This window comes from Vanellus vanellus (assembly GCF_965231255.1).
Source record: "Vanellus vanellus genome assembly, chromosome: 6".
NCBI lineage: Eukaryota > Metazoa > Chordata > Aves > Charadriiformes > Charadriidae > Vanellus > Vanellus vanellus.
The window spans coordinates 22,136,402-22,163,672 of NC_138911.1; the positions used below are offsets into that span (position 1 = coordinate 22,136,402).

Below are 27,271 nucleotides of genomic sequence, written 5' to 3' on the forward strand. Positions count from 1 at the left end.
TTTTGTTGGAGCAGCCTGTTAAGAGAAGCCAAGGGTAGAATGGACTGTGGGAGACTGAGCTGCTTCAACTTACCTTCTGAATGAGGTTATCCTTCAGGGATGAACAGAAACATTTTAGAAAGGTTCATTGCAGACCATGTATTTCGCTTGCTCTAAATTGAAGTGCAAAAAAGAGAAAATGGTGAGATGGGACAAAATAAGCAAAATATTTTGGAGAAACATCCAGGCAGTTGTAGATGCTTTGCTGGGATTCAGAAACTCTAGTGCTTTATGTTCACCTGGTTTTCAAGAAGGAGGAGATTTTAAATTCAGGAGGGGAAGCGTATAACAAACGGTGCCTTTCTGAGCTAACTCATGAGAGATTACACAAATTTTCCTGCAAGCGCAATACGTATAACTTTTGACTGTACTTGTGTAAGAAGAGTAGGTTTAGTGCCTCTTTAAAACTCGAGTGTGGCTGCTTAGTCAGTACTAGCTCCCCCCTCCTTCCCCCCCCCCCCCCCCCCCCTTTCCACTGCTGGACTGCTGGGTAACTTTGTTGCAATATGGGTGTGACTTCTGGTGGAGCTCCCCCTCCCAGTTATGTCATTACTTCAGTTCCTTTGAATCAGAATAAAAAGTGCAGCAAACTTCAGACTCATTGACTGCAGGCTTAACAAGCGTCGGGGCTTTTCTTCTTTTTGCAGCTTGCAAGGATCTCTGTTTTTTTGCAAAACAATTCCAAGAAAACAATGGGCAACTTCTCCTTATGGGCAACTTTTGGATTATGTTTGCTGAAGCTTTGTCTAACAGAAACACGTAAGTTTTTTATGAATGAAAACACTTATGGTTTCCGATAAGTTGAGGCTTCAGACAGAAAGAGCTCTTCTGCTAACAGCTTTCTTGCGTCTATCTTTATATAAAGTTTTATTATTTGTAAGAGTTCTCAGAGATGCTTTAGAACTGTAACCTCAGCTATGCTGGTTTGTACATTCATGGAAGGCTGTGTATTGCTTGTAAAGGGTAATTCCAGATCTATAAAAAGTGAGTTGTAGATCATCAGAGTTAAGTTTAATCTAAGAATGGAAGTATACGAGGGAATTTAGAAGAGCTCTGGTAAAGCTCAGGTCAACAATGTGACTGCTGTTACATACTTACGTTGCTCTCCCAGCTCCGTTTCAGACAGTAAAGACGGGGAATGAAGGGGTTGGATTTCCCCCCCATCATGCAACAACTGCTTTCTTGAGTTTACATGAGCTGAACTAACAGCTAATAGATACTGCATTGAGACACAGCCTTGCTGAACAGAAACAAAACTGCAGTGATCTGTGACTGAAATTTGGAGGGCTTTTATGCCAGCATGTTTGTTTCTGACTTCTTAAGGTTTCTTTGGGGTTGACTGATGAGATTTTGGAACAAAGGGAGTTAGAAGTGACCACAAAATTCAGTTGTTTAATAACTAACTTTCTGTCGCTTGGTTATCTGCTTCAAATATTTGTATTTTAAAAAGACAGAGAAAAAAATGGCAGAGAAAAAATAAAAATTGTATGTCCAAAATGACAAAATGCTTTTGAAATTTCACACGGTACAGGCTCAACCATGTTTCAGGGAAATGGCCATGCTTTTAACAGACTCTCACTGTGACAGAAACTGCCTTGAGGTGTTTTGTGGTTAGGGATAACAGTTACGCTTCTACATTATTTTTCTATTCATTGGTTCCAGGAATCTAACAAAATACATTTTTCGTGGCCATTGTGACCCAAGGGCTCTGTGTGTGTATAGTAAACATATATATATATATCATTTGTTTGAGCAGCAGTGGATACTTCTGTAATGGTTGCAGCACTCCCAGGCTGTGAATGGGTGTGTTGGAGTGAACAGTTCCCAGTGCACCTGTGGTAGCTGAAGCATCCTCATTGCTTTTCTTTCTAAAACTGTCTATCCATTGTACCAAAACCGTCTAGCTAAAATCAGACACATAGATAAAGCCCTTAGAGAAAGGGAAGGGGTAATGTAGGCAAATAAAGTATGTCTGAGATGTGTTTAAAACCTTGGCTTAGTCCAAGTCTGTATGGCATGTAAGTATTATAATTATTTGATTACTGCTCGCTTAACTGATTTCTCTTTTTATGAGCTTCCAGGAGTATCCTAAAGAAGTAGGGTCTGCAGTGACTCTAGGAGTAATGCATTTTTACAGTGAGACATAGCAGAATACCCCATCATCTAGTCTTCAGCATAGTTACAAAAAGTATGTCAAACTTTCCTAATGCCCCACAAGGAAGTTTCTTTAATGGCTTAGCAAGATATTAGACTATAGCTACAATATATTTTAGTTGGTATGTGGTACATTCCAGCATGACTTTGTAGTCAGTAATGACTTCGAAACAGCAGTTGATGGTGGTTTTATTATCTTTTTTAAACCAATGACTTTGCTGTGTATCACAGAGTAGTGGCCATTGCTGTTGGGAAACACCTTGCTTGAAGACAAAATTCAGACCTGCTCCTGAATTGGAATTTTGATTCTTTTAGTTCAGAATTCCGCAAAATTAGAAAGGACCTGGGATTACTGTTAATGTGATTACTAAAGGAAAGATGAGATACAGAGAGGAGCTGAAAATCTTACTCATCCTGAGTTCTGTGTTGTTGTGACCATACTGTCACTGCCGTGTGAGTGAGGTGTACTTATGGTATCGACATGACTTGTTGTCTAAGGAGTCTGGATCCAGGAGGATATAGATGGTGACATCTTGGTTAATGATGATTCTGGGAGAGATTTTCCCCTGTGAGCATTACGTATATGTAAAAATATTTCTCTCAAAGTTTTCCTTGATTAACACAAAGCAAATCCTAGAATTTTGACCCCCAAATAGCAAGAAGCTGGAATAGAAGAAGTAGTAAAGATGAAATGAAAAGAGGGAGAATGACTCCACCAGTGGGAGGGAGGAGCTTAGCTATTAGGACTGGACAGGTTGCCAGAGTCTCAGTACGAGGTACGGCGAGACAGGGCTCTATAGCTATCAGTCAGTCACAAAGGAAGGGACCTGCCTGCCTCGGCTTATATATCAATCATGTAAATTTGTAAATAAAGCAGTTTGAAGAAGCTCTTTGTGCTAGTTTATTTTCACTTAGTCCTTACGGTGTGTATCTTGGCTATTTCCCCAAAGCTGCAAAGTAACTAGAGTTCACTTGCACTTCCATCATCATTTAATGGAAAGGCTATATACCTGCCCTTGAAATAGTCTCACACACAGAGCCAACAAACCATGGCAGAGGATTGTCTTGTAGTCTTTGGAGAAATGTTTGTTGATTCTTTAGTTACTGATGTTCACCACAATGCAGAACCATTACCTTGAAAACAGGAAGTCAGAGAAAGGCTTAATGAGGAAAGATAGCATCATACAATTGAGGAAGAACTTTTTAAACTAAATGCTTTTAAAACCATCAGTAGCTCTAGCCAAGGTTAAATGAAATGTTCCTCCATACCTGCCGTGTCTTTCTTTCCAGAACAGTTCCCATGACTTTTAGAGACCAGGACTTGAAGACACTATTAATATTGCAGTTATTCATCTAGCACCTAAACATGCATGATTTTCTTATGTAACAAGAATAAGCCAGCAGGATGAGATGTCCTAAGATGCTGGTTGACAGGTATAAACAGCAGAAACAATAAGCTCATTACTGCTAAAATACTTGTAGAAAAGGTGGGTTCTCAAGACTTTAATGAAGGGGTGAAAAAATGCTTTCATTGAAACAAAGCTGCCATTTCAAATGTAAGAACTTATGGAATAGAGCAGGAAAATATAGCGAGGAAAAATGTAGATCTTAAAGGGACGTTTGTATGACAAGGAGCATGGTAGATTCCAGGAAGCAACTAAAATTAGTTATGAAATTTAATAGCATGAAGTCTTGAAGAATTTAATTTAGAGAAGAAATCTGAAATGTATCCAAGCAAGAGCCTAGTGTAAGCTTCTGCAGACATTTCCACTAATTTGGATAGCAACTGTCAGGAACAGGGGAAAATAAATGAGGAATAAAAAAACATAGCAGCAGCAATCAAGTTAATGTGTAATAGGAGTGGAGCCTATAGAAATGTGAAAAATTAGAAAAACTAAAAACTGCATTGCTGACATGGCAGAGGAAGAAGCTCTGGTGATCTCTGTGGGATACGGCTTAATTAAAAAGCAAAGGGCAAACAATGTAAGATGACAATGTTCTTGCCAGAGAAGAGATGGTATTCAGAGGGAGTGGCTAGACAGCAGTAGTAATTAGGTTCGAAAATAGGTTGCTAAAACACGTTTTTTTTAAGGACAGATTAGATAGGGATAGAGTAGATAAACACCTTCAAAGGACAGTTTGGGTATTGGTGACAGTGCTACTGAAGACAGAGTAGAAGACCTCTGGTAACTCTGTTTCTTCTTTGATAAAAGGATAATTTTAGTTCTGAATGTAGTTAACTGGTAGTGGAATACATTTTAGAGAAGCAGGCAAAAAATTACGTAGAGCTTCTTATATATGGAGAGGATAAGTCAGCCAAAGAATTTTTCAGAATTCCAGAGATGCTGTAAGAAGGCTTCTCCATTTGCATTCTGGTCTTCTTGCCTCACATTTCTGTTCCTGCATTGATGGATAAGTGTTTGAAAATACGGATAGAAGATGATAATTCTCAACTTCATATGACATGTATTCCGTTATTTATAAAACACAAATTGTTTTTTTTAAAGAGGACCCCATGTGAGAGAGCAAGGGATAGTTGTTCTGCCAAACTCTCCTCTAAAATTGCTTTTTCCAGGACCAAGGCTAAATGTACAGTTACCTGTGAACTGTAACTTCACAGAGAGGGTAATTGCGAAACAAACATGACCCACCACAGTAATCGTGCCTACTTTGAAAACAATACAACTTTGTACGGGAACAATTCAGAGGGTTCAAAACACTTAATATTTTAACATCAGCTGCTAACTGAGAGCATGCTTTATCAAATTTCATTTTCCAGCACTAAATTGAATTCTTAGACTAGAGAAGTTACGTTGTGGTTTAACCCTCACCATGCAGACACAAGTTCAAGCCTCAGAGTTCCCCCCCACCCCCCATGCACAAGTTCAAACTTCCAATTGAAGGCCAGCAAAGTGAGGGGAGTGAGGGAGAGGCTGGATTTGTTACCATCACATCTTTGATAACATACATAATGGTTGCTACCAAATGAAATCCACATCCACAGTCTATTTTGTTCTTTGTCTTTACCTGCAAGGGTTTCTTTGTGATATATTTGGTGGTTTGGGCTGTTCTTCATGGGTTATTGACAACTGTAGGCATGAAGCCAGTTTGGCATATCTGCTAGTCACTTTCCAGACTAGACCAGAAGTTCATCAGCAGCTGTCTCTCACTCCCAGGGAGGTAATAATCATTTCAAAGCCATCAGACACTGTAATTATCAGTGACCATTATGGCTGCCGCTAATACTGGTGTCAGAGAGGATCGTGTCAGTCTAGAATGTTTATCAGTTTCCTCCCTGCCAAATCCCTACAGGGGCATCAGCAGTAATATCAGTAGCAGCTGGCTGTGATTTTCCTCCTTTTTCATGGCTGCCAGAGCTGACTCCACCCAAGGGACGACAGAGCAGCTCGTCATATGAATGAGTTTGCAGGCAGTAATGTGAAATGGCAACTGAGAGAAAAAGGGGTTTTCCTTGGAGAATCTTTTCAGTCAGACTGAAAGTTCAGCTAATCACAAATTAAAGTTCAAACCTCCGTGACTGTTTTCCTTCCTAACAAAACCTGCAATAATTTTTGGAGTCTGTGCCTACAGTTAAGTACGTAATTGAACTCTCTTTTGTATGCACTGGCTTTGGGACTTTCCAGTTCCTCTACATGACAACACTGGCTGCATTATATAATGCAGCAATCTTACTTCAGTACAATACCTTTCAACCCTCACATTTTGGAACAGAAAAAAAAAAAAAAAAAAACAAAAAAAAACAAACAGAAAGGAGTTGAATAATAACCTACAATTTTAGCAATTACTAACATGGAAGCTTCAGCAACCATGCCAATTCAAAGTAAGAATCACAGAGAAGACCTGAATTTTACTTACATTTGCAGTTTGACAAATACATTGCTTCATTTTTTTCTGTACTTCTATTGATGATTGAGCTAGGCTCCATAGCTAGAAGTGCTAAAAGACTGCATTGTGTCTTTGCAAAAAAAAAAAAAAAAAAAAAGAAAAAAAGTCAGACACACAGCAGCTGTGGTAAAACTTCCGTCTCTGTTTCTGCTAATGATACTGTTATAAAAGCGATGTGAGATGGTTATAAAAGAGGTTGCCAGGGTACAGGCTGACAGCTGCCTAGGAAAAGGACATGAGCCAGTGATCATCAACTACACAGTTAATGTCTGTTTTACTAAGTACTTGCTTTCGTAAATAAGAAGCTGCCCTTGACAGAATGTATAATAGTAAAACAATCTTCTGCAACATAGCTTTTCTTGAATATATATGTCTCACAGTGGCAATACGTTAGCAAGGCCCACAGCAAAACAGGTTCTCAGAAGTGTATTTCCCTAGGGGGCCTTTTTATTGTTATTTTTGTTAATGGATAGGTGTCTGTAAAGAAGCAGGGCGTGGTATGTGTGGGTAGATGTAATGAATAGTTTCTTGCAGCATTCCCATACAGAAGTGAGAGGTTAACTGGAGCGTATGGTCTATGGTCACCCAGGACACTGTGAGCAGATGTGTGTGAGCTCTGTCCAGGCACCAAGCAAGTTGCTATCCAAATCAGGCTCTAAAAGTCAAGCACCAACCTTAAGTTGGCAGCCTCTCTGAGAGAACGTATCTTCCTGCCAGTGAGGCTTACCCGCAAGGGATTGGTATCACTCTTGCCAGAGCAGCACGACTGCAGCAGTTTTCAGAGAGCAGGCAGAGCCCACATGCCCACTCAAAACAGACTAAGCAAGCTAGCAGCTGCTTTTTCCACAGCATGTAAATGCAATAGTTCAACAGTGCTGCAGGGGTGATTAGTTATTTACCTACACTTCGCCATCAGCCAATGCACATCTTATAGATAAGGTGGAATATCCCTACCATGGAATGAGGAGACTAAGGCAGTGGTACAGTACGTCACTGCTTGGGGCAGCCAGGTCTTCCCAACTCAATCACAGTGCTCTGGGTGAAGCTTCTGCAGAAGGAATATGAAATAGCTAACTGGGCGTGTTCAAGGGAAGGTAGGATTTGCCAATTATGAACACAATTCATTAATAATGAAGACACTGAGGGTGAGGCATGAATTCAATGTTTCGTGTTCACTTAGTTCCCTATTCTTCTTCCTCCTGTTTGATTATATCTCCTCTATTAATTTACGTGCCCTTTTCCATCATTCACTCAGGCATGTTAAGTGTAGAAAAAAATCCTCTTTTGCTAATGAGTCTTCATATTTATAAATGTAGGTTTTTTTTCTCTGTTCCTATATATTGCTTATGCATAAATTTGACATATAGGAACATTTAGAACATGGAAGTAAAATAATATGTATTCTGTTCAAGTTAATTTCTCTAGTAGCAGTGGTATAAAAATCGGGTAAAACTTTTCTTTGTCGCTGTGGCAGTTTTATCCTGTTTACTTGTGTGTGTGCTATCTTTACACACACTGAAGACTGGCAGCTATTTTCAGTTCAACACCACTTGGTTCCTGTTAGGCAACAGCAAATGAGATGTATAGTTTTCTTAAAAAGTTCTTATTCAAGACTTATCTTTTTATGATTAGTGATGTTTGAAGATGTTTGGCAAATGAGAACTGACTTAAATCTTTTGTCCTACTGCCAAACTTAACACTTTTTTAAGTTCAAGAACTTTAAAATTGATTTAATAATTAACTGAAGAAAGATGTCTTAAATTTAGTCAAGTTTCTCTCCTGTGTGAAGCAATACTTCTTAGTGGTAACTACCAGCTATCTTCTTGAGATCTCGAGGTATTTGCACATAAAGGCTTGATACTCTAGGAAAGCTGAGTGCCGAGAGACATTAAATGACCCAGGAAGTCAGAGGAGAATCCAAGAATAGTCTCTAACTCGAAGATGGGGCACCTGGTCATGATGCCAGAAGGCCATGTGGCCAGAATGTTGCAAGTCCAGAGAAGTTTGAATGTCCCTGTGCAGCAACTATGTATATGCAGGTGGTACCCAGGTACATCTTTTAAATGTCCACGTCTTCTTTTGAACAACTTTTTCTGTTTTTCACACCTGTTTACTCTTTTCCCCACTAATCCATCTCCGTCTCTCTGGGTCATCTGGCTGAAACAGTCCAATAAATCTGATAAACTCTTGTCAGCTTGTGTCTGTGATAGAAGGTTATATCCATTTGATCCATTAAAACTTCTGCTCAGCAGCTTAGTCATTCTCAGGCAAAATGAAATGTAAACACCAAGTACCTCTTCCAAGAGACAGGCCTCAGAGAACACTCAAATGACAAGAAAATTCTCTTATTCATACTTTCTATGATTTTCTTTTGATTTCAGCCTACTGTGCTCGCAAGTATGACTTACTTTCATTATGTTCAACATCAAGCTAATAAGGCAGGAGAAGATTGGTATTAATAAAATACCACTCATATTACAAGAGTCACTTTGCCATCTTGGGAGCAGCAAAAAGTCTTCCGGCACAGAAAATAAAAATACTTTTCTTGAACTCTTATATTGAGCTCTAAACTCTTAAACTCCTCTTTTCTGGAATGTAACAAAATAATTTTATAGGCTACAAATAATAGATACTTGGCGGCTCTGGTTCATCACTGAATGAGCACAGCTAAGGATTTAGACAAGCAGCTGTCCCGTTCACAATTCTTGTATTAAAACCAGTAACAGGCAGATGTGAGCATGTGAGACACCTTCCCATGGTGGCTGCCTAGAAAGAAGTTTCTGTCCTGCTTTTGTGACTTGCCTCAGAAAACCCTGGATCCATTTTTTTGCTGTTAGGGTGTAAAATGTTGCAGAGCTCTTCTCAGAGTGTGTATGATGATTTTTGTGACTCCTGACCTTTCTATTAGATCAGTCCTACTTATTCTTTTTCTTATGGTTGTGTTGCCTGGCTGCTTGTTGGGTGGGAAAAGATTGCAGTAGTTCTGCTTTATTTTCTCAATTTCTTAATTTCTCCTTGACCTGCCAAATCTCACGCATTATCTAGTAGTGATATAGTTTGTGTCCACACTGAACAGAGCACAGCATTAACTGGCTTTTAAAACAGCAAAGCAGAGGCAATCTTAGAGCATCATGGAAGGGTAAGACCAGGAGTTATTCATTTTTTTCAGAGCATGTCTAGGCATAAGTGCTAGAGACCATTTTCTGTCTCTGTGGGTTCATGTGAATGAGAGAAAAGCCAGTTTTCAAGGAGGAGGCATGTCCTGTGACTTGAAGATTATTAAGACCAATGACTGCATCCAAATTTGTTTTCTGTTTACGCTTTGCTGAGAGTATATTTTTATCCAGGTAGTTCATATAAAAAGTAGTTTGCATTTATTTTTGGAGCTGCAGATCTTTTTTCTTCTTCTACAAGGCCAAGCACAAGGTCCTCCATGTAGGCTGAGGCAATCCCAAGCACAATTACAGGCTGGCCAGAGAATGGATTGAGAGTAGCCCTGAGGAGAGGGACTCGGGGGTGTCGGCAGATGAGAAGCTCAACATGAGCCAGCAATGTGCACTCACAGACCCAAAGGCCAACCACATCTCGGGCTGCATCTAAAGAAGTGTGGCCAGCAGGTCGAGGGAGGTGATTCTGGATTCTGCCCTCTTACTCCACTCTTGTGAAACCCCACCTGGAATACTGTGTCCAGCTCTGGAACCCCCAACATAAGAAGGACATGGACCTGCTGGAGTGAGTGCAGACGAGGGCCACAAAGATGATCAGAGGGCTGGATCACCTCTCCTATGAAGACAGGCAGAGAGAGTTGGGGTTATTCAGCCTGGAGAAGGCTCTGGGGAAACCTTATAGCAGCCTTCCAGTATCTGAAGGACACCTCCAAGAAAGCTGGAGAGGGACTTTTTACAAGGGCACGTACTGATAGGATGACGGATAATGTCTTCAAACTGGAAGATGGAAGATTTAGATTAGACATGAGGAAGAAATTCTTTACTGTGAGGGCGGTGAGACACTGGAACAGGTTGCCCAGGGAAGCTGTGGATGCCCCATCCCTGGAAATGTTCAAGGCCAGGTTGGATGGGGCTCTAGTCCATGGGGCTGAGCAACCTAGTCTAGTGGAAGGTGTCCCTGCCCAGGGCAGGTGGTTGGCTTTAGATGATCTTAAAGGTCCCCTCCAACACAAACGATTCTATGATTCTTTTATATTTCCTGATAACTCCTGTTATTTATGTACATGCCAGTGGGGGCCAGCCCTATGGTAAATTAGTGTAGAGTACACAATATGTCACATAAAGAACAATGCAAGACTGGTAAAATGTTGCAACAGTGCATTTAAAGATCAGTGAAATTTCTACCCAAAATTTTGTGTTTGCATATGCACAAATTCTTTATTTATTTCCTTTGCTGAGCCAAGGAGGAAAAGTTCAAAAAACTATCTCTGCCTACCTAGGTTATCCTTCAAAATAAAATATAGGCAGTGTTATTTTTTTCAATTGCTTCTGTGTTGTCACAATTGAATTTTAAAAATATAGCATAGCCACAACATCAAAAGTCTTGGGCCCAGGTTTTATCCATTACTAGACTGTAACAGTGTTTGTGGATAACATCTACTCGATGATACACATCCACATCGTCAAAGCTCAAGGTGAGCATTAGTAGCAAAATGTAGGGGTCTCTCCTCAGTATATTCTACAGAACCTTAAACTTTTGAATATGTGGACATCAACCTATGTCTGAGATGTATTCCTTCCACTTCTCCTCTGCTATATTCTTCCAAGTACCATAGAAGAAGAACTGGAATACTTGAAAGAGATTTGATGTCTTATGGTTTCTCAATGTATCACTTCAGAAACAGGTGATGTCTCTGATGACATTTTGTTCTGTGTAGTGTTTCTTTTTCTTGCATTACCTGGAGTTCACATAAATATTACAACATTTGGTCTAGAGGGGGTTACTGTCTTGTCTGGTGTGTTCCATCAACACATTCAGCACAGTTGGAATCACACTGAATGTATTCAAATTACCATAGAACTGAAAATTTTAAGTCTAGGTATGGAGTTATGTAACAGAATAAAGATAATCTCAGCTAGTGAGAAAGAAGCAAACTGACAAATATGCTGATAGCAGACAATGATAACTAGCAGTTTTTGTAGCCCCTTGCAAATCAGTATTTTTTCCCCACCTCACGGGTAGGGAAACAGAGAGAAAGCAAAATAATTCACCCAGCAACTTAGCTGTAAATAGAACATTTTCTCCTAAGTCCCAGACTGTATTCCATCAAGATTAGTGCTTCTTTCACTTGAGCTTCAGAAAGCAGCTATTATTTCACATATAGGGCTATTTCATCAAAAATAAGCATTATTATTATTCATCAGAAAAAAGCCCTTGTTCAAACATGCTTCTCTTGATGCAGAAGTGAACAAGAGTACAGAGGACCAGAGAATTCTCTGAAAAGCTGTTATCTTAAAAACAAGAAACTCTCTTCAGTTACTAACTGGTAATCCATCATTGAGCCTGGCTATGCAATCCTTACGTCAGATGGACAATCCATGTGAGAAAATGCTCTTTATGAGTAAAAGCTAAGTATTTTCCTAATTTTTGAAACACCCTTACAACCCATTGTTTGCAGACCTACACTGAAATTATTAAGAGGATCAGCCAAATACTTTATCTGACTTTATTACTCATACTCATAGTGCTCAGGTCATGCCACTTTATCAACACCAGTCACAGTCATATTACTGTTGACTCACAGCAATTGCAAAGCAGCATATCAACACTTTTTTTCCACCCCTAACATGATACAAATATATCCACAATGGTAGTCATAGCGACATGTTCAAGTCCTATTGTAAGTCAGTCTTTTGTATTTTAACTTTCTGTTTGGATGTCTTGAATTGATTGCCATATTGGGAGATATCCCAGTACCTCCCATCCTTCCAGAGCAAATAGTTTTAAGTCAGCTGAATTAACAGTGTTTCAGGAATCAATATAGTAAGGTGTGTCTAAGACACACTTTCAGATTGTTCAAAAAAGACAAATAGGATCTATACACTATGACTGGTAGCAGATCATCTGCGAAAGTGGTTCCACACTGCGTCAGCTACTTCTGCTGTTCCTAAGAAAGATATCTGCTTTGTTTAGAGAACTTCCTGCTCTTATTTTTTGCAAGTACGTGATGAGATCTTCTTATTTCTGATTTCAGAGCACTGGCTTGCTTTCCTTTTCAGCTCTGATACAAGCTTACTGGTCTCAATACATCTTTTGTACTGTGTACAGATCACTCTTAATACTCGCAATGTGGCAATAATGGGTCATACAAGATCAGTTTTTTGCTTTGTTGTAGTGTACTTGACATACAACTTGATGAATTTTCCTTCAAGAATGTAAGTACTTTCATAAGGGGGAAAAAATCTTGTAGTGCTTAATTAACAATAAAATACTACCTATCTTTGATTTTCTGTTTAGTAAGATGGCTTTGCTGTTTGAATTGACTCTTGCTTAGAGTAAATCTGACTTCATGATGCTTTCCTATGTCACGAAACTCACAGTACCTGAATTGAGGTCTTTGACTGTATCATTTGCCATTCAAACATTGATTTAATTCTGGATCTTTTCATAAAATCCAGAAATATCATTAAAATAGAAGATTACTAGAATCAATGAGCATCACAGAAAAATCACTGGCTTCACAATGACTCCAGCGCTTTTTGGATAAAATGATTCTTCACTATTTGAGGATGATTACATGCAAACGGTAGTGCATTGCCCTTACATATCTCCACTGCCTAAATATATGTAGGATTTAATGTAGTATTTGAATTCACAGAATACCGAGACCAAGCTGCCAATGTCTTTCACATTCTTCCCTCCAGCAAGTGAATCTGCACTGCATGTCATGAATTGTTGAGCTTAAATAAACTTTATTTTTTAATATATTATTATATATAATATATAATAATATATAATATAATATATATATTATATATTTTTAAATATATTAAACCCAAGGCGTATAATTATTCTCATATTTGTGACAGCAACAGCATTGTGTACATACTAACGTTAATTGCAAACTACAGTTATTAAACATACCTTTTTACTAAAATAATTATAAAAGATTCAAAACTAAGACTGTAAGAATTATTAAAGAAATTTACCTGAACATCTAGCTTGAGATACAAATAACCTGCATGCTTCTTAGGAAAGTTTCTTGCTAATCAGTGTTTTCAGTATAAATCTCAAGATTCTTGAAACTGTAGTGGATGGATGGATAGAGTGACACAGAGTCCAGAAAATGGAAACATTTTGACACCAAAAATTCCAATGGAAGTTGGCTGCTGGCCTAGGCATTCTAGTTACAGGCTATGGGATCCCTGCCTTTCTGCTATTAGGGAAAAAAACAGGAGTAGTGGACGTGAGAGCATTCTCTTCCATCAGCAGAAGCTTGCACTGATTTAAGGTAGCATAAGACCTTTCCCATTGGTTTCTCTAGATTCTAGATTATATTTGATTAAGTAGATTGTGTTAATCATTACATGATTTTACAAAGTGATCATTTCCAAAGGTAGCTTCTTGTTTGAACCATACTTACTTCAGATCCCAAGCCAAGTCTTTCTGCCAGTAAAAATCCTTAGTTTAGTGGGGTTTTTTTCACTCTGTTTGTCCTAATATTTCCAGAGTAAAATTTTGAGGTCTTCAGCAAATGCAAATGAAATATACATTTGATGAGTTTTATTTTTTTCAATAGTGTGCGGTATGCTTCCCAACACTTCTAGGAGCACCATGGTTGCCATCTCTCTGTTGAAAATGTACTTATGGCTGGGTACTTCTTGGGTTTTTATGGAAAGGAACACATTGAGATCAACCCACACTCCATCTCTGAAACTGCAGTAGCTTGTACACACATCTGAATATGCAAATTTCATCTTCCATTATTGCCTGTGAATTAAACTCTTCAGACTTCTCCCATGTTTTTCAGAGAACTCTTTCTTCCAAGATTGTTTCTTTACTTCCTCTTTCACATCCAGCATTTCTTATTTCTTCAGACCACACCATTTGTAAGGTTTTGTAGATAACAATGACCAGACAGCACTGCTAGCAGAAGTTGTTCAAAATCCCACTGTGGAAAGAAAGCAGGGTTTCAGAAAGCAAGTCAGCTGCCTTTTGCTAACTATTGGTGCTAATAAGTAACTTTCTTTGGGTTTTGGTTTTGATTTGATTACCATTCATCCAGTAATTTGTTAGGATTTAGAACCCTTCCGTATTCTGGAGACCTTCAGAATGCAGTTGATACTATACCTTATTCAGAATGCAGTTGATACTATACCTTATTCTGCTTTTTTGTGTAAATTGCAAATATTCAAAAGTATGTTTTATCCACGTTTAAAACTGCAAAGTTACATACAAAGGTCATAGCTATATTCTTAATCCGAGAAATCTGAATTTAGTATGAGTCATTAACTCATGCATTATATTGGAGGTTTCAGTTCTCTAGTTTTATTTCTAGCAGGCCAAATTCAACAGACAATATTGGACAATATTTTAATCAATATGCAATTAACAACTATGATCCCTGATTTAAGTACTTAATATTGTGCTACTATGTACTGTTCTGTAAGGTACCTCCTTGTAAATTCACATAAGCAACTTCTACAAAAATGTTTGAAAAAAAAATGGAGAGAGGTTGTGAAAGAAAATGGGAATGAGTTCATCTGCATTGTGGGGAAGCTGAGTTTGGAATAAGTACTAATAAGTCTCCTGTTTGGGCATTCCTGGCTGGCTTTCAGAGCTTTTAAAAAGATTACTGGGGTTCCCTTCTGTTGTTTTCTTGCAAAGTGGCCTTGTTAAAGTCGATAGATGTTCTACTTCTTATTCCACTTTTTTTTTTTCTTTTTTCAGTTTTGATCATTGCTTGCTTTTCCATAACGAATTTATTGTACAAATGAGTTTAAAATGTTGAGAACACTTATTAGAGATTTTCCTATATAACTCAGAGGAACAGAGGAAATATAAAGAGCATAGATTTTTCAGTTTAGAAATTGTTTACAAAAAAAAAATAATTCAATATCATGTGAAAAATAGTTTCAAATCACACCTTGTATTACTATTGAGTAGCATACTGCAAATAATTAAAATTCAAAACCTGTAATTTAATTGTACTTGTTAATCATAGGTCTGATTTTGTATTAATTTCTTATCTAAATAGCCAATGAACTTAAATCAGACTTCCTGTGACTTGTGAAAGCTTAGACAGAGGCTGAATGTTATAGCTGTAAGGACACAATAAAATAAAAATGTAATAGTTCTTTGCTCTTACAGCATTCTTTATCAGTAAATCTAAAAATGCTTTATTAAGGAGGTTACTTGCAACTGTGATAAAGAGAAATGAATTGACTTATCCAGGTTATATCAGTGGGTAAATGACAGAGCAGGGAAGAGGCATAAAGCCCTTTGAGCTCCAGGTTGGGATCTGTCTGGTGAGGAACATTGTGTCTCACCTGCTTTTATCCCAAATGACTAATCAATTTGCTTTCAGTCAAACAATGAAAATCAGACTCCAACTATTATTCACCAGCTTTGTTTCATGTACATTTCTTCACCTGGATTGCATGGAACTGATCCCAGCTGATTCGCTTCACAGTCCCTGTTACTCAGCCTTTGGGGTTAGACTACTCATTGTACAGCCTGAAGATTTCCTGGTATCGACAATGATGATTATGTATTCATCATCTTGAGAGGGGCATATCTGATAACTGTCTAATTCCAGGACTATGATTTCATTGCCTGTAATTATTCCACTGAGGTGCTGCACAGCTGTACCATGTTCTAGCAGAGCCTGAAAACTTTCAACTCTCTATTGGGTGAAACAAAAAGAATAATATTAATGTCAGCAGCAAGGAAGTTTATCGTAAGTGATGACACTGTATAGGCTTACTCAGGATGTTTACCAGAGCAACAGTTACCAAGCAGATAAAGTCTGTTTGGAAGATGCATTAGCAGACTTTTTTCTTCCTGCAGCAACTGCTGAGAAATGAAACATATTTCTTGTACTTACTTGCATTTTGAGTGACTCTATGACTGCTTGATTCATTAATAGTCCCCTCTTCCCCCACCCCCACTTTCTAAAATTAGTTGCCAGGAGAGATATCAGATTAAGTGACTGAAAATTTTTGCCCATCGGTAAATAGATACAGAGAAAATAACTTCAGTGGCCAGTAGGCAGATTCGTTAAGAAGAAAAAATTAGAAGGAAATCAACAGCTTGATCTTTGTCCCACATCCTGTTTCCAGTGTGCACTTACTGAAGTAACACAGAAATGTATGAAATAGTTACTAACATTTGGTGGAGAAAGGAGATCCTCCTACTGCAGTGTATCCTTCTCTGGCTACTGTCTATATCCCCAGCTATATCTCTCCTTTTCATTTCAGGGATCCACTTGAGTCTACTTGCATCACAGGGTTAGCATGGCTATGTCATGACTTTTTATGTACGTAACAGCATACAGGAGAGTGAGGAAGCTACTATCTTATTTGCCTTTTCAGCCCAAATTACTAGGTACCCAGATATAACTGGTAGTAGGAACAGCTTTGGTACAACTTCAAAGAAAGGCCTGATTTTATACCTTTGGATCTGTGGAGAGACATCTTCACTTTTTTGTCACCACACCCAACTACTAAGAATATGTTGTCTCTATTTATAGCAGGCACTTCTTGCAACAGGTAATTTCATTTTCAAGTGTTTTCCTGGACTTTACTGTCTTTAAAAAAACAGGTGTGCAGAATTTTTTTTTCCCCTGAGTATCAGCAGTCTCTTAGGGATGTAAGTACTTTTTTTTTATCTCCCATGAAAATTTTCAAGACTTATAACATTTTCCTATGCCAAAGTGAGAAGAAAATATGAAATTTTGAAAAAATATACAGGGAAATTTTGGACTGGGTTCCTTAAACTGTCTACTTGTATTGCAACTGTGTAAACTTTTAAACAACTTTCTTAAATTGGTTTATTTTATTTTGTGCAAACTAATTAATTAAGTTTCAAAATGAAAGGTCATTTCAAACTGAAAAACAAAACCCTTGTTTTGCTTTATTTAAGTATCCACAAGAGATACTTCAAAAAACAAAAATACGGTTTATTCCCACTAAATCTGGATATATATTTCCTGTAAATCATTTTAAATTTCACAGTTTGACAATACCCCAAGGAAACTATTTCATCTGACAACTCCCAAGAATCTGTAAGGACTTACTTTCACTGTCACTATTTGGAGAAGCCTCACTGATGGTGTAGGTGGCTTATTTCCAGGTTTGTTTCTCTTCTTTCTGTAGAGAATGGTGGCTAGCAGAGCAGGAATATCATTACTGGGAGAACAGAAAAACATCACCAAGCCACACTAAATGACTATACATGTTTCTTGATCCTTGGCACTTTTTTGTTGTGATGATAAAGGACTGCAGCCTCATAGACACATGCTTGCTTAACTCATGTGGATCCTGCAGAATTTGGCTTCCAAATTTTGATCACTGTGTAGTTATGCCAGTTTAGAATCAAATTTTCCCAGCATAATTTTCCTTTCGCCATCAAGCCCTGAGGGATTCAGGTATAGGTGTGTTTTAATGATGTCAACACATGCATATTAGTGACTAGGATTGGGTTTAACATAGCAAAACATAACCTAGCAAACAGCTATCTGGTAGTTTTTATCACTACTGACTTGGGCTTTAGTCCAACTTCTGACATAAAGGTGGAAGCCTGTGTATCCTATTATAGTTGTCTGGGCTATAAATTGCTTTAGTTTTACTAATAGCCTGTAAAGAAATCGTGGAATACTCAGCAAATAATAATGCCATCCAGGCCCAGGTGTATCATAGTATGTTAGGTAATCACTGAATGATAAGTTTGTACATTCAAGTTCTCCCAGATGTCAAAATGGCTGTAACTGGGCTGTCTTTGTATATATATATATATATATAGTATGTATATATATTTTATATGTATATATATTCTGTATGTATATATATTTTGTTGACAAAATGTCTTGGATCCTGAAATGTTTCATGAATACATCCCATATGAAATTTTGTATTCAGAGGGAATTTCCTCTATTCAGGAGTAAAATATGAATTCTTATTTGTCCATGAAGTAGTTTTCCTCAGAAATATTTAAAAAAACAAACAACAACAGGAGATAGGTCTGAACTGAGAGCCGAGATCTGAACTGTCCAGACCTTCTCAGGTCTTACAACACATATGGCCCAATTTCTAGGTTTGCCTGGAAAGGAACCGTAGTTACTGTTCGTCTCTTAAACAGATGTTAATCTATTTTCAATATGCTACTTTTCTCTACTTTGTTACTAGCATGCATGAAAGCAGGTGCTAATCAAAATGTAGATATCGGTGCTAAGCTAATGGTTGTTCCTGTTCCGATGTGTCAGTACAAGACTAAATGATCTCTGGTTATAAGGAAATGTTTACCCATGGGTATCTGCCCAGAGTTTGAAATCTGTTTAATAAATTTAGAACAAAATTCTTACAATAAATGTAAAAACTATATTCTATTAAAGCAAACAGAGAATGAAAACTATCTGCACTGTTAAACCCCTAGTTCTGTCCCTGTTTTCAGCCCCAATTTATCACATCCTGGTGACCTATCAATCATCTTGAACCACAAACCGAAAAGGAAAATCCCCATGAGAACAGCACACTAACATTTCCTGGTTGCCATGCAATGCAGACTGTGGTTTTACCAAGAAGTCTGTTAACAAACTTGTGTCTGAGTATTCTTGTACTGGTTTTCATTTAAAGGAGGCAGGGTTTTTGCAAATCTTCCACTTCATTTGTTTTGATGTATCTGTGCAATTATTAAAATAACAGTTTTTTTAAATATAAGATAGCATCCACCTTGAGAATGAAACTCCTAGGTATTGTCTTGAAAACAATAAAAAGCAGGGAGCAGTGCATGAAACAGCCATACTGTGGGTCAAAAATTTTTATGGAAAATCAACTCCAATGGGAAGAGGTTGCATGAGTCAGTGTTACTCAATATGTGTAAAGATTGCATAACCAGGGTGGAAATGGAGATTGCACCTGGCTTCTTACTGTGACAGATTCTAACAAGCCTCTAGTATTAATAATCGGGATGTAACTCACACTTTCATGAAAGAACAATGCTCTTTAGTCAGTCTCAGCCAATTCTATCACACCAGTGAACTCTAGCTAGCAAATTGTGGAACCGGAGTTAGTGATTTTGGCTGAAAAGTATTAATTGAGCCTAGTTTAGATATGTGAATGGCAATAGCAGAGAAGGGCTTGCATGCAGCTGCTTAAAATAGAGCACCAGAAATCCCAGGAAAGACAGGGAGAAACGGTCTGTGTAAAAGTTAATGTTCTCCATGTTCATAAAACTCAGCACAGGCTTAGGGGCATTCCATGGCTTTGGGATGAGTCACCCAAGTCTCATGGTCTGGATGAGATTAATGATGATGACAACTCAGGCATGTCTAGTACTTTTTGCTTTTTTTTAAGAGCTATTATTAAACAATTTGGTCTTTCAGCTGTAGCAAATCATGTGGACGTCAGGAAAAGATCATGGCCTGTCAGCCCCCAAAGCCTGTCAGCTATAAGAGGGGCAGAAGGGAAGGTTTGGGTGCTGTTTGTGATTCCACTGTGAATCCACTCTGAATTAGCTCCTTTGAAACTTAAAAAAAGCATTGAAGGGATCAGTAATAGTTTGGCACACAGTATGAGTTTTGCATGCCTCGTCTCTTGAAACAGGGAAAAAATCCATCTTTTGCATCACTCTGTTAAAGCCAGCTAAGTAACATCAACATAAAATTAATGGATTTGACCTTCCTACATGATGGGAAAAGGTGGAATATGTGTTTAGATTTGGATTTGTTAATCATGTTTCTTCCTTAACTCAAAATTAGTTTATAAGTGTCAGCATGGAAAAAAGAATTTAAGGTGCTAATTTGGTTTAGACTCCATCTTTTCTTTTTTTATAAATATTATATTGTTATGATTAGAAATATTTTCATTAATTCTATTAAGGGTCCCCATTATCTTGACGTTAGAATATGAGACCATAAAGTAAAATCTCTGGGTTCCCTGACAGCTCTGGGCAGTATGCTCTGCATCTGCATTTTGCTGGTTTTAAAATGCCATAATTACTGTCTTCATAGGGGGATGCTGGGTTTATGCAACTTGCTTAGACTGTGAAATGTCATGTGAGTTTTATATACTTTTTCCACATTCACTGCTTCATGAACAGAGTGTATACACTACAGCAATGTTACAAACATTTCTAATAGTAGGTGTAGAAGATATTGTCAAAGTTAAAATAAAGCATGCAATGTTACTTTAGGGCAAAGTGCCAACTAATTGGATGCTCTCAAAACCAGTTTTGAAAATTGGATTGCCATATTTTTGCCCAGGGTTTCCTGGACACCCACATGATCTTCCACACTGCATGAGTGAGGCTTCCTGGGAGTGGTACCGTTGGTCAGCACATGTGCAATAAGCCTGATACTTCACAGAAGTGTCCTGGTGTACGGTATGTACGCTGCAGAGCCAGGCTGAGCATTTCCATGGAAAATGTACATGTGGTAACTGCAGCCCACAAATAGTTCCATTAAGCCTATTTGTGTAAAGTAGCCTATTCATTTTCAACAGTTGGAGTTTAAGCAATCAACTGCCTAATAAGTGGGATTTTGACTACTACTGGATCTCAGGGTGGTAATGGAGCACATATTATAGTGTTTTAAAACCATGAATGAGTTCACAAAATTGAACTTCACTTAATATTTCAGTGAATCTGGGATGAGCTGCAAGATTCAAATGAAAGTGGACGTGGTATCTGCTTTCATAGGGAAAGTTCTTCAGAAATTAGCCTAAAGTGACTGGAAAGGATATTGATGTTCCAAACAAATCTAGTTCCAAAATCACCGTTACTTTTAAGTAATTGAATAAATCTTTGTGATCTGATGCCCAAATTTAATATTAAGTCTTGGGCTTCACAGAGTATGTTTAATTATCAACAAAATTAGGTCTGCCTAAATTTTGTCTACAGGGCAGAGAAATTCAAGAGGGGAAAAAGAGAAGCCTTTTTCCTGTCTAGATCATTTATGTTTACTACATCTACTGACTGGCCAAATTCTAAAATAATATCAGTCAATTATGGAACATTTGGAGCCAAAGCAGAAGTCGCTAACGTGGCAGCTGTGAGGGCAGCGCTGCCCTATAGCAGTAGTTGTGGGTCACGCTTTTCTGTGCAGAGTAACTATTTGTTGTGTTGTTGTAAAAAAACATCTATTGGGATCTGCAACCTGAATGTTTGTTGACTACATTTATGACTTGTAGGTATGTGTGGTGATGGCTATTGAGCATGTGGTGCTGTTCAGTGAGGGATCTGGCCACAGAAGGTCTCTAGCCCATCAGCTGTCCCAAGGACCAGTGCTCTGCGTGTCTGTGTCTGGCTCTTGTGGAAGCACTGCAACTATTTCAGAATCATGTATGGGAACTTGATGAGACTGTCATTCTGTGTTAATCCACTAGCTTCTCCTCAGACTGTGAAATTCAGCCTTCTTGCAGGACATTAAGTCCTGCAGGAAAGAAAAATGCATTTGTTAATGTCCTCTTCCACAGAAGTTCCTCATTCTTGTCTTCAAAACCTCTCAAGACATAGCTGTCATCAGAAAAATTTTAAAAGAACTATTTTTTCCTGCAAGAAAACTGCTGTGTTAAATTAAATGTATTTTGAGAAAACATGTTAGTCTTGCATAAATTTTACAAAATTAAATATTAAGCCATCTTGGGTTTTTTTATAATGTGATAACAAAAATATTAAGCACTGTAATCATCAGACTGTTAAACAGCTATGCAATGTATATAAATTTTGTCTACATAAAATTTTTTTGTCAGCCTAAATAATTGGGGGGGCAGAAGGGATATTTCTTACGTTCTTTTTCTGGAAAGGCAATCTGAGTAACCATAATGATTAATTCTGTTGCATATTGGTACTGGGGCCTGTGCTGTTCAACATCTTTGTCAGCAACATGGACAGTGGGGTCAAGTGGGCCCTCGGCAAGTTTGCCGATGATACCAAGCTGTTTGGCGAGGTAGACACGCTGGAAGGGAAGGATGCCACCCAGAGGGACCTGGCCAGGCTGGAGAGGTGGGCCCAAGCCAACCTCATGCAGTTCAACAAGGCCAAGTGCAAGGTCCTACCTTTGGGTCGGGGCAATCCAGAGCACGAATACAGGCTCGGCGGGGAATGGCTGGAGAGCAACCCTGAGGAGAAGGACCTGGGTGTGCTGATTGATGAGAAGCTCAACATGAGAGAGGCTGAAAGAGTTGGGGCTGTTCAGTCTGAAGAGGAGAAAGCTCCGGGTAGATCTTATTGTGACCTTCCAGTACCTTAAGGGGGCCTACAGGAGAGCTGGGGAAGGACTTTTTACTAGTGCATGTAGTGATAGGATGAGGGGGAATGGCTTTAAACTGGAAGAGGGCAGGTTCAGATTAAACATTAGGAAGAAGTTTTTCACGTTGAGGGTGGTAAGGCACTGGAACAGGTTGCCCAGAGAGGTTGTTGAGGCCCCATCCCTATAGGTGTTCAAGGCCAGGCTGGACGTGGCCTTGGGCAACCTGGTCTAGTGGGAGGTGTCCCTGCCTATGGCAGGGGGGTTGGAACTCTATGATCTTCAAGGTCCTTTCCAACCCAAACCATTCTGTTTCTACGATTCCATTCTATATGGTAAAAATACTTAAGATTGGATACACAGTTTTTGAGCTCCTTTGGATAAGCAGTCATCAATACTATTGGACACCTACCTATGCTTGCGAATAATGATTATCTTTTCATACACTGTACAGTCTGTATCTAATCTTGTATTTTATCTCCTTGATTGTTTCGTATTACCTGTGGAAAGGAACATTCCTTACAGTTTACACAGAATAGATACACTGCAGATAGAATAACCTCAGTTTACCAATGAACAAAAGCATTTGAAGGAAGAGTGCATGCCTTGATTACTATCATTTGCTTTCACAGCAAAAATGACAGTAGGAAAGTTGCTTGTAATTCACACAGAATGTGTCAATGCAAATGTGCATGAATTTTATTTCGGGTCTTTTAGGAAAACAGTTATTATATGGTATCTTTTATTTCAAATAGATGGTAGAGACATCCCCTTTTAATATTTGGAGAAGACTGGTCTATTTTCCCCTTTCTTGCATGTCGAACTCCCATTAAAATTAAGATAAATATGAGTCATGATTTTCTCTTCACTGGGAATAATAGGCTACTCCAATTAAGTACACTTTGCAATTGTCATTCTAGTCTGGAGTTACAACCACTTTTTTCTCGAGGGAAGGGTGGGGCAGGAGCAAAGTTAATTAACATTGCTTTGAAGCATCCGAAGCATCCTGATTTTTCCCCATTTTATCCACACACATCATGGTGGTTGTGGTGATGATGATGACGATAATGATGATTATTATTATTATTAACACTTAGCTGTTTCTGTTAAAAAAATAAACAAATGGGGCTTTTTTCCTCTCATTTTGCTGAGTCACAGACTTTCCTTGGATTATACCATTTTCCCACTGTACCTGTGGCATTGTGTAGGCAGTATCTCTCCAACATAAAGATGAAGAGAATATGATCTCAGAGCCTCTAGCCCTTATGCCTTTCATTCAGTGTCTGTTGTGCATTGCACAAAGCGCTCCTCTCCCATAGGCTTTGCATGTACCTCTTGTTCAGGGTTCCCAGGCTGAAGGCCAGAAAACAAATTGCACAGCATAACTGCGGCACCTAATTTGGCTTTTTTTATTCATTATTTTCATCCTCATACTGCTTACCATTGAAAGTTACTTCCATGGGCAAACTTTTACAGTATTATTAAATTAAAATCCATCTAAGGCATCTTTTAACATTAAATAAGCTTACTGCAGTACACATTGAGACTCTGATGTGGGTTGGCAGTAAGATGTTTATGTCTGAGTATGAACTCAGCAAGAGGAAGCCTTTCAAAATGGAGGGAAATACTGTCAAAATGAATGAACCGGGACCAAGAAGTTAGTTAATTCATGTGAACTCTTACAGTGTGTATTGGATGCTTCTCTATCTGCCCCAGCAAGCTGAATAAGACCTTAAAAATTATCTTTCGGGGAGTATTAAACAGCATAATGATGTTCTAGTTCATTATATCTGTGCAGTTTACTTAGGGTTTGTCTCAAGTAGATCATGTAACATCAAATCAATGCAAGCTTTCTGCTTTTGTCTTACTAATAGTAGGAACACGTTGCTTGAACTAGTTCTGAAACTGGAGATTGATATATATATTCATTTAAAAGGATTCACTGTGATGGGATCACAATGAGATAGTTAATGAACCTTATGATCATAATGGCTGTGATTATACACCATTTCATCTTTAAAAAATTCTTTTGTGAATGAAATATTTTGTTTTCAAATACATTTGAATATTCTTTTAGTTTTGTAGTAATGTGTCTTCCAAGACTTTCACAATGTATTTACATCTTCTGCATGTTATTGTTAATGGTATGTTAAAAGTGCTAGATACCTCACAAAAGCATATTGTATTCCTATTTTTGGAAAGGCTGAAGATTTGGCTTGGGTCTCAGCCCAAAGGAGGGAAGTATGAAGAAGGTGACTGAAAGTGCTAGCTCTCTTTTTAAATGAATCGGTAGCTGCTACTTGTTGCTGGTTTGCATTGAAAGCATTATAGTCGAAAATAAATAATTTCCATGTCTTCAGTGAAGCATTAAGTCCAACAATTTGTAATTCATTTTTTTTTATCTTTTCATTCATTCACAGAATTCAATGTAAGTTGCAGATATGGAGGAGTTTTTCATGTTGAGAAAAACGGTCGCTACAGTCTCACACAATCTGAAGCAGTTGAACTCTGCAGAGCTCTTAATAGTACCTTGTCAACACTAGACCAGTTGAAGAAAGCTCATGAACTTGGATTTGAAACTTGCAGGTAAAGAAATTCTTAAGAAAATTAATGTATCATGACTAGTCCCTCCACCTGTGCTACAGTGTAATAATTTTAGTTGACCTTTTATATCTGTTAATTATATGGCCATATAAGTCCTCAAGTACATTATATCCTGTGATGAACAAAACATCTTTGTGCATATGTATATTTGCTCTGGGTCCAGTAATAACTAAGTCCTTGACTGCATATACTTTTTACCAATTATCTTTAAAAAATCTTAACCTCTTACAGATAAAATCTAAAGATCAGAAAAGATTGACACTAATTAGGAAAATGTTCAGATCACACTGTATCACTGACTAATTGGTAACATAGGTATGTGAAAAGTTTTTATGATTTTTAATGACCTGACATAAGGTCAAAGACTGAAGATGGTATATACAGTATAGGGAACTCTGTCTTGTCAAGAAACAGTAGAAAGCGCCAGCTGGTACTATGAGGAATGAACTCCTGACATCCCAGTGAAAAAATGGCCACAGTATTAATGCGTTCTTATAGTCTGTGAATGGGAAAGTTTCAGGAGACAGCCATAAAAATGATTAAAAAACCCAAATCCACATTGTCAATGACTTAGTTACCCTATGTAACTAATGATGCATAGCGCAACAAATGCGGATAATACAGATTCTTCAGTTTAGCGAAAAATAACTAGGCCAAGAGACTGGAAATTACTCACAGAAAATTTTGGACTCAAAAAACTAAGTGAGTACTAATACAAAAAAATATGTAAGGATAATAATTATTGGCTGAAGCAACTCACAAGCATTGTAGTAGATTCTTTGTCACACCAAAATTTCATCAAGATGAAATATGTTCCCCAAGTATGACCTCTGTTCAAACTGTAATCAAGTTGGGACAGTCCTGTGGTCTGTAAATGTGGTCAGACTACACGATCATGTGATCTTGCTTCACAAAATACATAATACACTTATTATGCAAGTCATCCTAACCATTCTTATGCAGAAAAGAGATTGAACTCAGGAGATGTAAATTTGCAGGGATTTTTTGTATTTGTTTTTTGTTTTTTTTTTTGTTTGTTTGTTTGTTTTTTAACCAAGTCACATAGATTCATGTTGGTAAGCCATTGCAGAGTTGAAATAAATTTCAGCATATTTTCAACTTTATTACAATCTAAAATAAACAGCAGATATGGAGAAATGGAATTTATCTTTTAACTGACTGGAGTAGAAAAGTTCAGTGGACATTTCTCCAAGATTTTAAGACTTTCATTTTGGTAACATGAGAAATAGTCCTAGCATTAATACTGCTTGCAACTATTTCCTGTGAGTTATTTTATAGAATCATAGAATGGCAGAATGCTTTAGGTTAGAAAAGACCTTAAAGATCATCTAGTTCCAACCCCCTTACAATGGGCGGGGACACCTTCCACTAGACTAGGTTGCTCAGCCCCATGGACTAGAGCCCCATCCAACCTGGCCTTGAACATTTCCAGGGATGGGGCATCCACAGCTTTCCTGGACAACCTGTTCCAGTGTCTCACCGCCCTCACAGTAAAGAATTTCTTCCTCATGTCTAATCTAAATCTTCCATCTTCCAGTTTGAAGACATTATCCGTCATCCTATCAGTACGTGCCCTTGTAAAAAGTCCCTCTCCAGCTTTCTTGGAGGTGTCCTTCAGATACTGGAAGGCTGCTATAAGGTTTCCCCAGAGCCTTCTCCAGGCTGAATAACCCCAACTCTCTCTGCCTGTCTTCATAGGAGAGGTGATCCAGCCCTCTGATCATCTTTGTGGCCCTCGTCTGCACTCACTCCAGCAGGTCCATGTCCTTCTTATGTTGGGGGTTCCAGAGCTGGACACAGTACTCCAGGTGGGGTTTCACAAGAGTGGAGTAAAAGGGCAGAATCCAGAATCACCTCCCTCGACCTGCTGGCCACACTTCTTTAGATGCAGCCCGAGATGTGGTTGGCCTTTGGGTCTGTGAGTGCACATTGCTGGCTCATGTTGAGCTTCTCATCTGCCAACACCCCCGAGTCCCTCTCCTCAGGGCTACTCTCAATCCATTCTCTGGCCAGCCTGTAATTGTGCTTGGGATTGCCCCAGCCTACATGGAGGACCTTGCACTTGGCCTTATTGAACTTCATGAGGTTTGCATGGGCCCATCTCTCAAGCCTGTCCAGGTCCCTCTGGATGACATA

General features: G+C 38.4%; 1 protein-coding gene across 1 annotated transcript in view; it reads left to right on the top strand.

The window, feature by feature from the left end:
- The first annotated feature begins 670 nt into the window (after nt 1–670).
- CD44 (CD44 molecule (IN blood group)) overlaps nt 671–27,271 on the top strand; it is a 58,794-nt gene continuing 32,193 nt past the window's right edge. The window contains exons 1-2 of the mRNA XM_082485882.1: nt 671–798; nt 24,931–25,096. Coding sequence (XP_082342008.1) covers nt 732–798; nt 24,931–25,096 — 233 coding nt within the window. The 5' untranslated portion in view covers nt 671–731. The remainder of the gene's footprint in view (nt 799–24,930; nt 25,097–27,271) is intronic.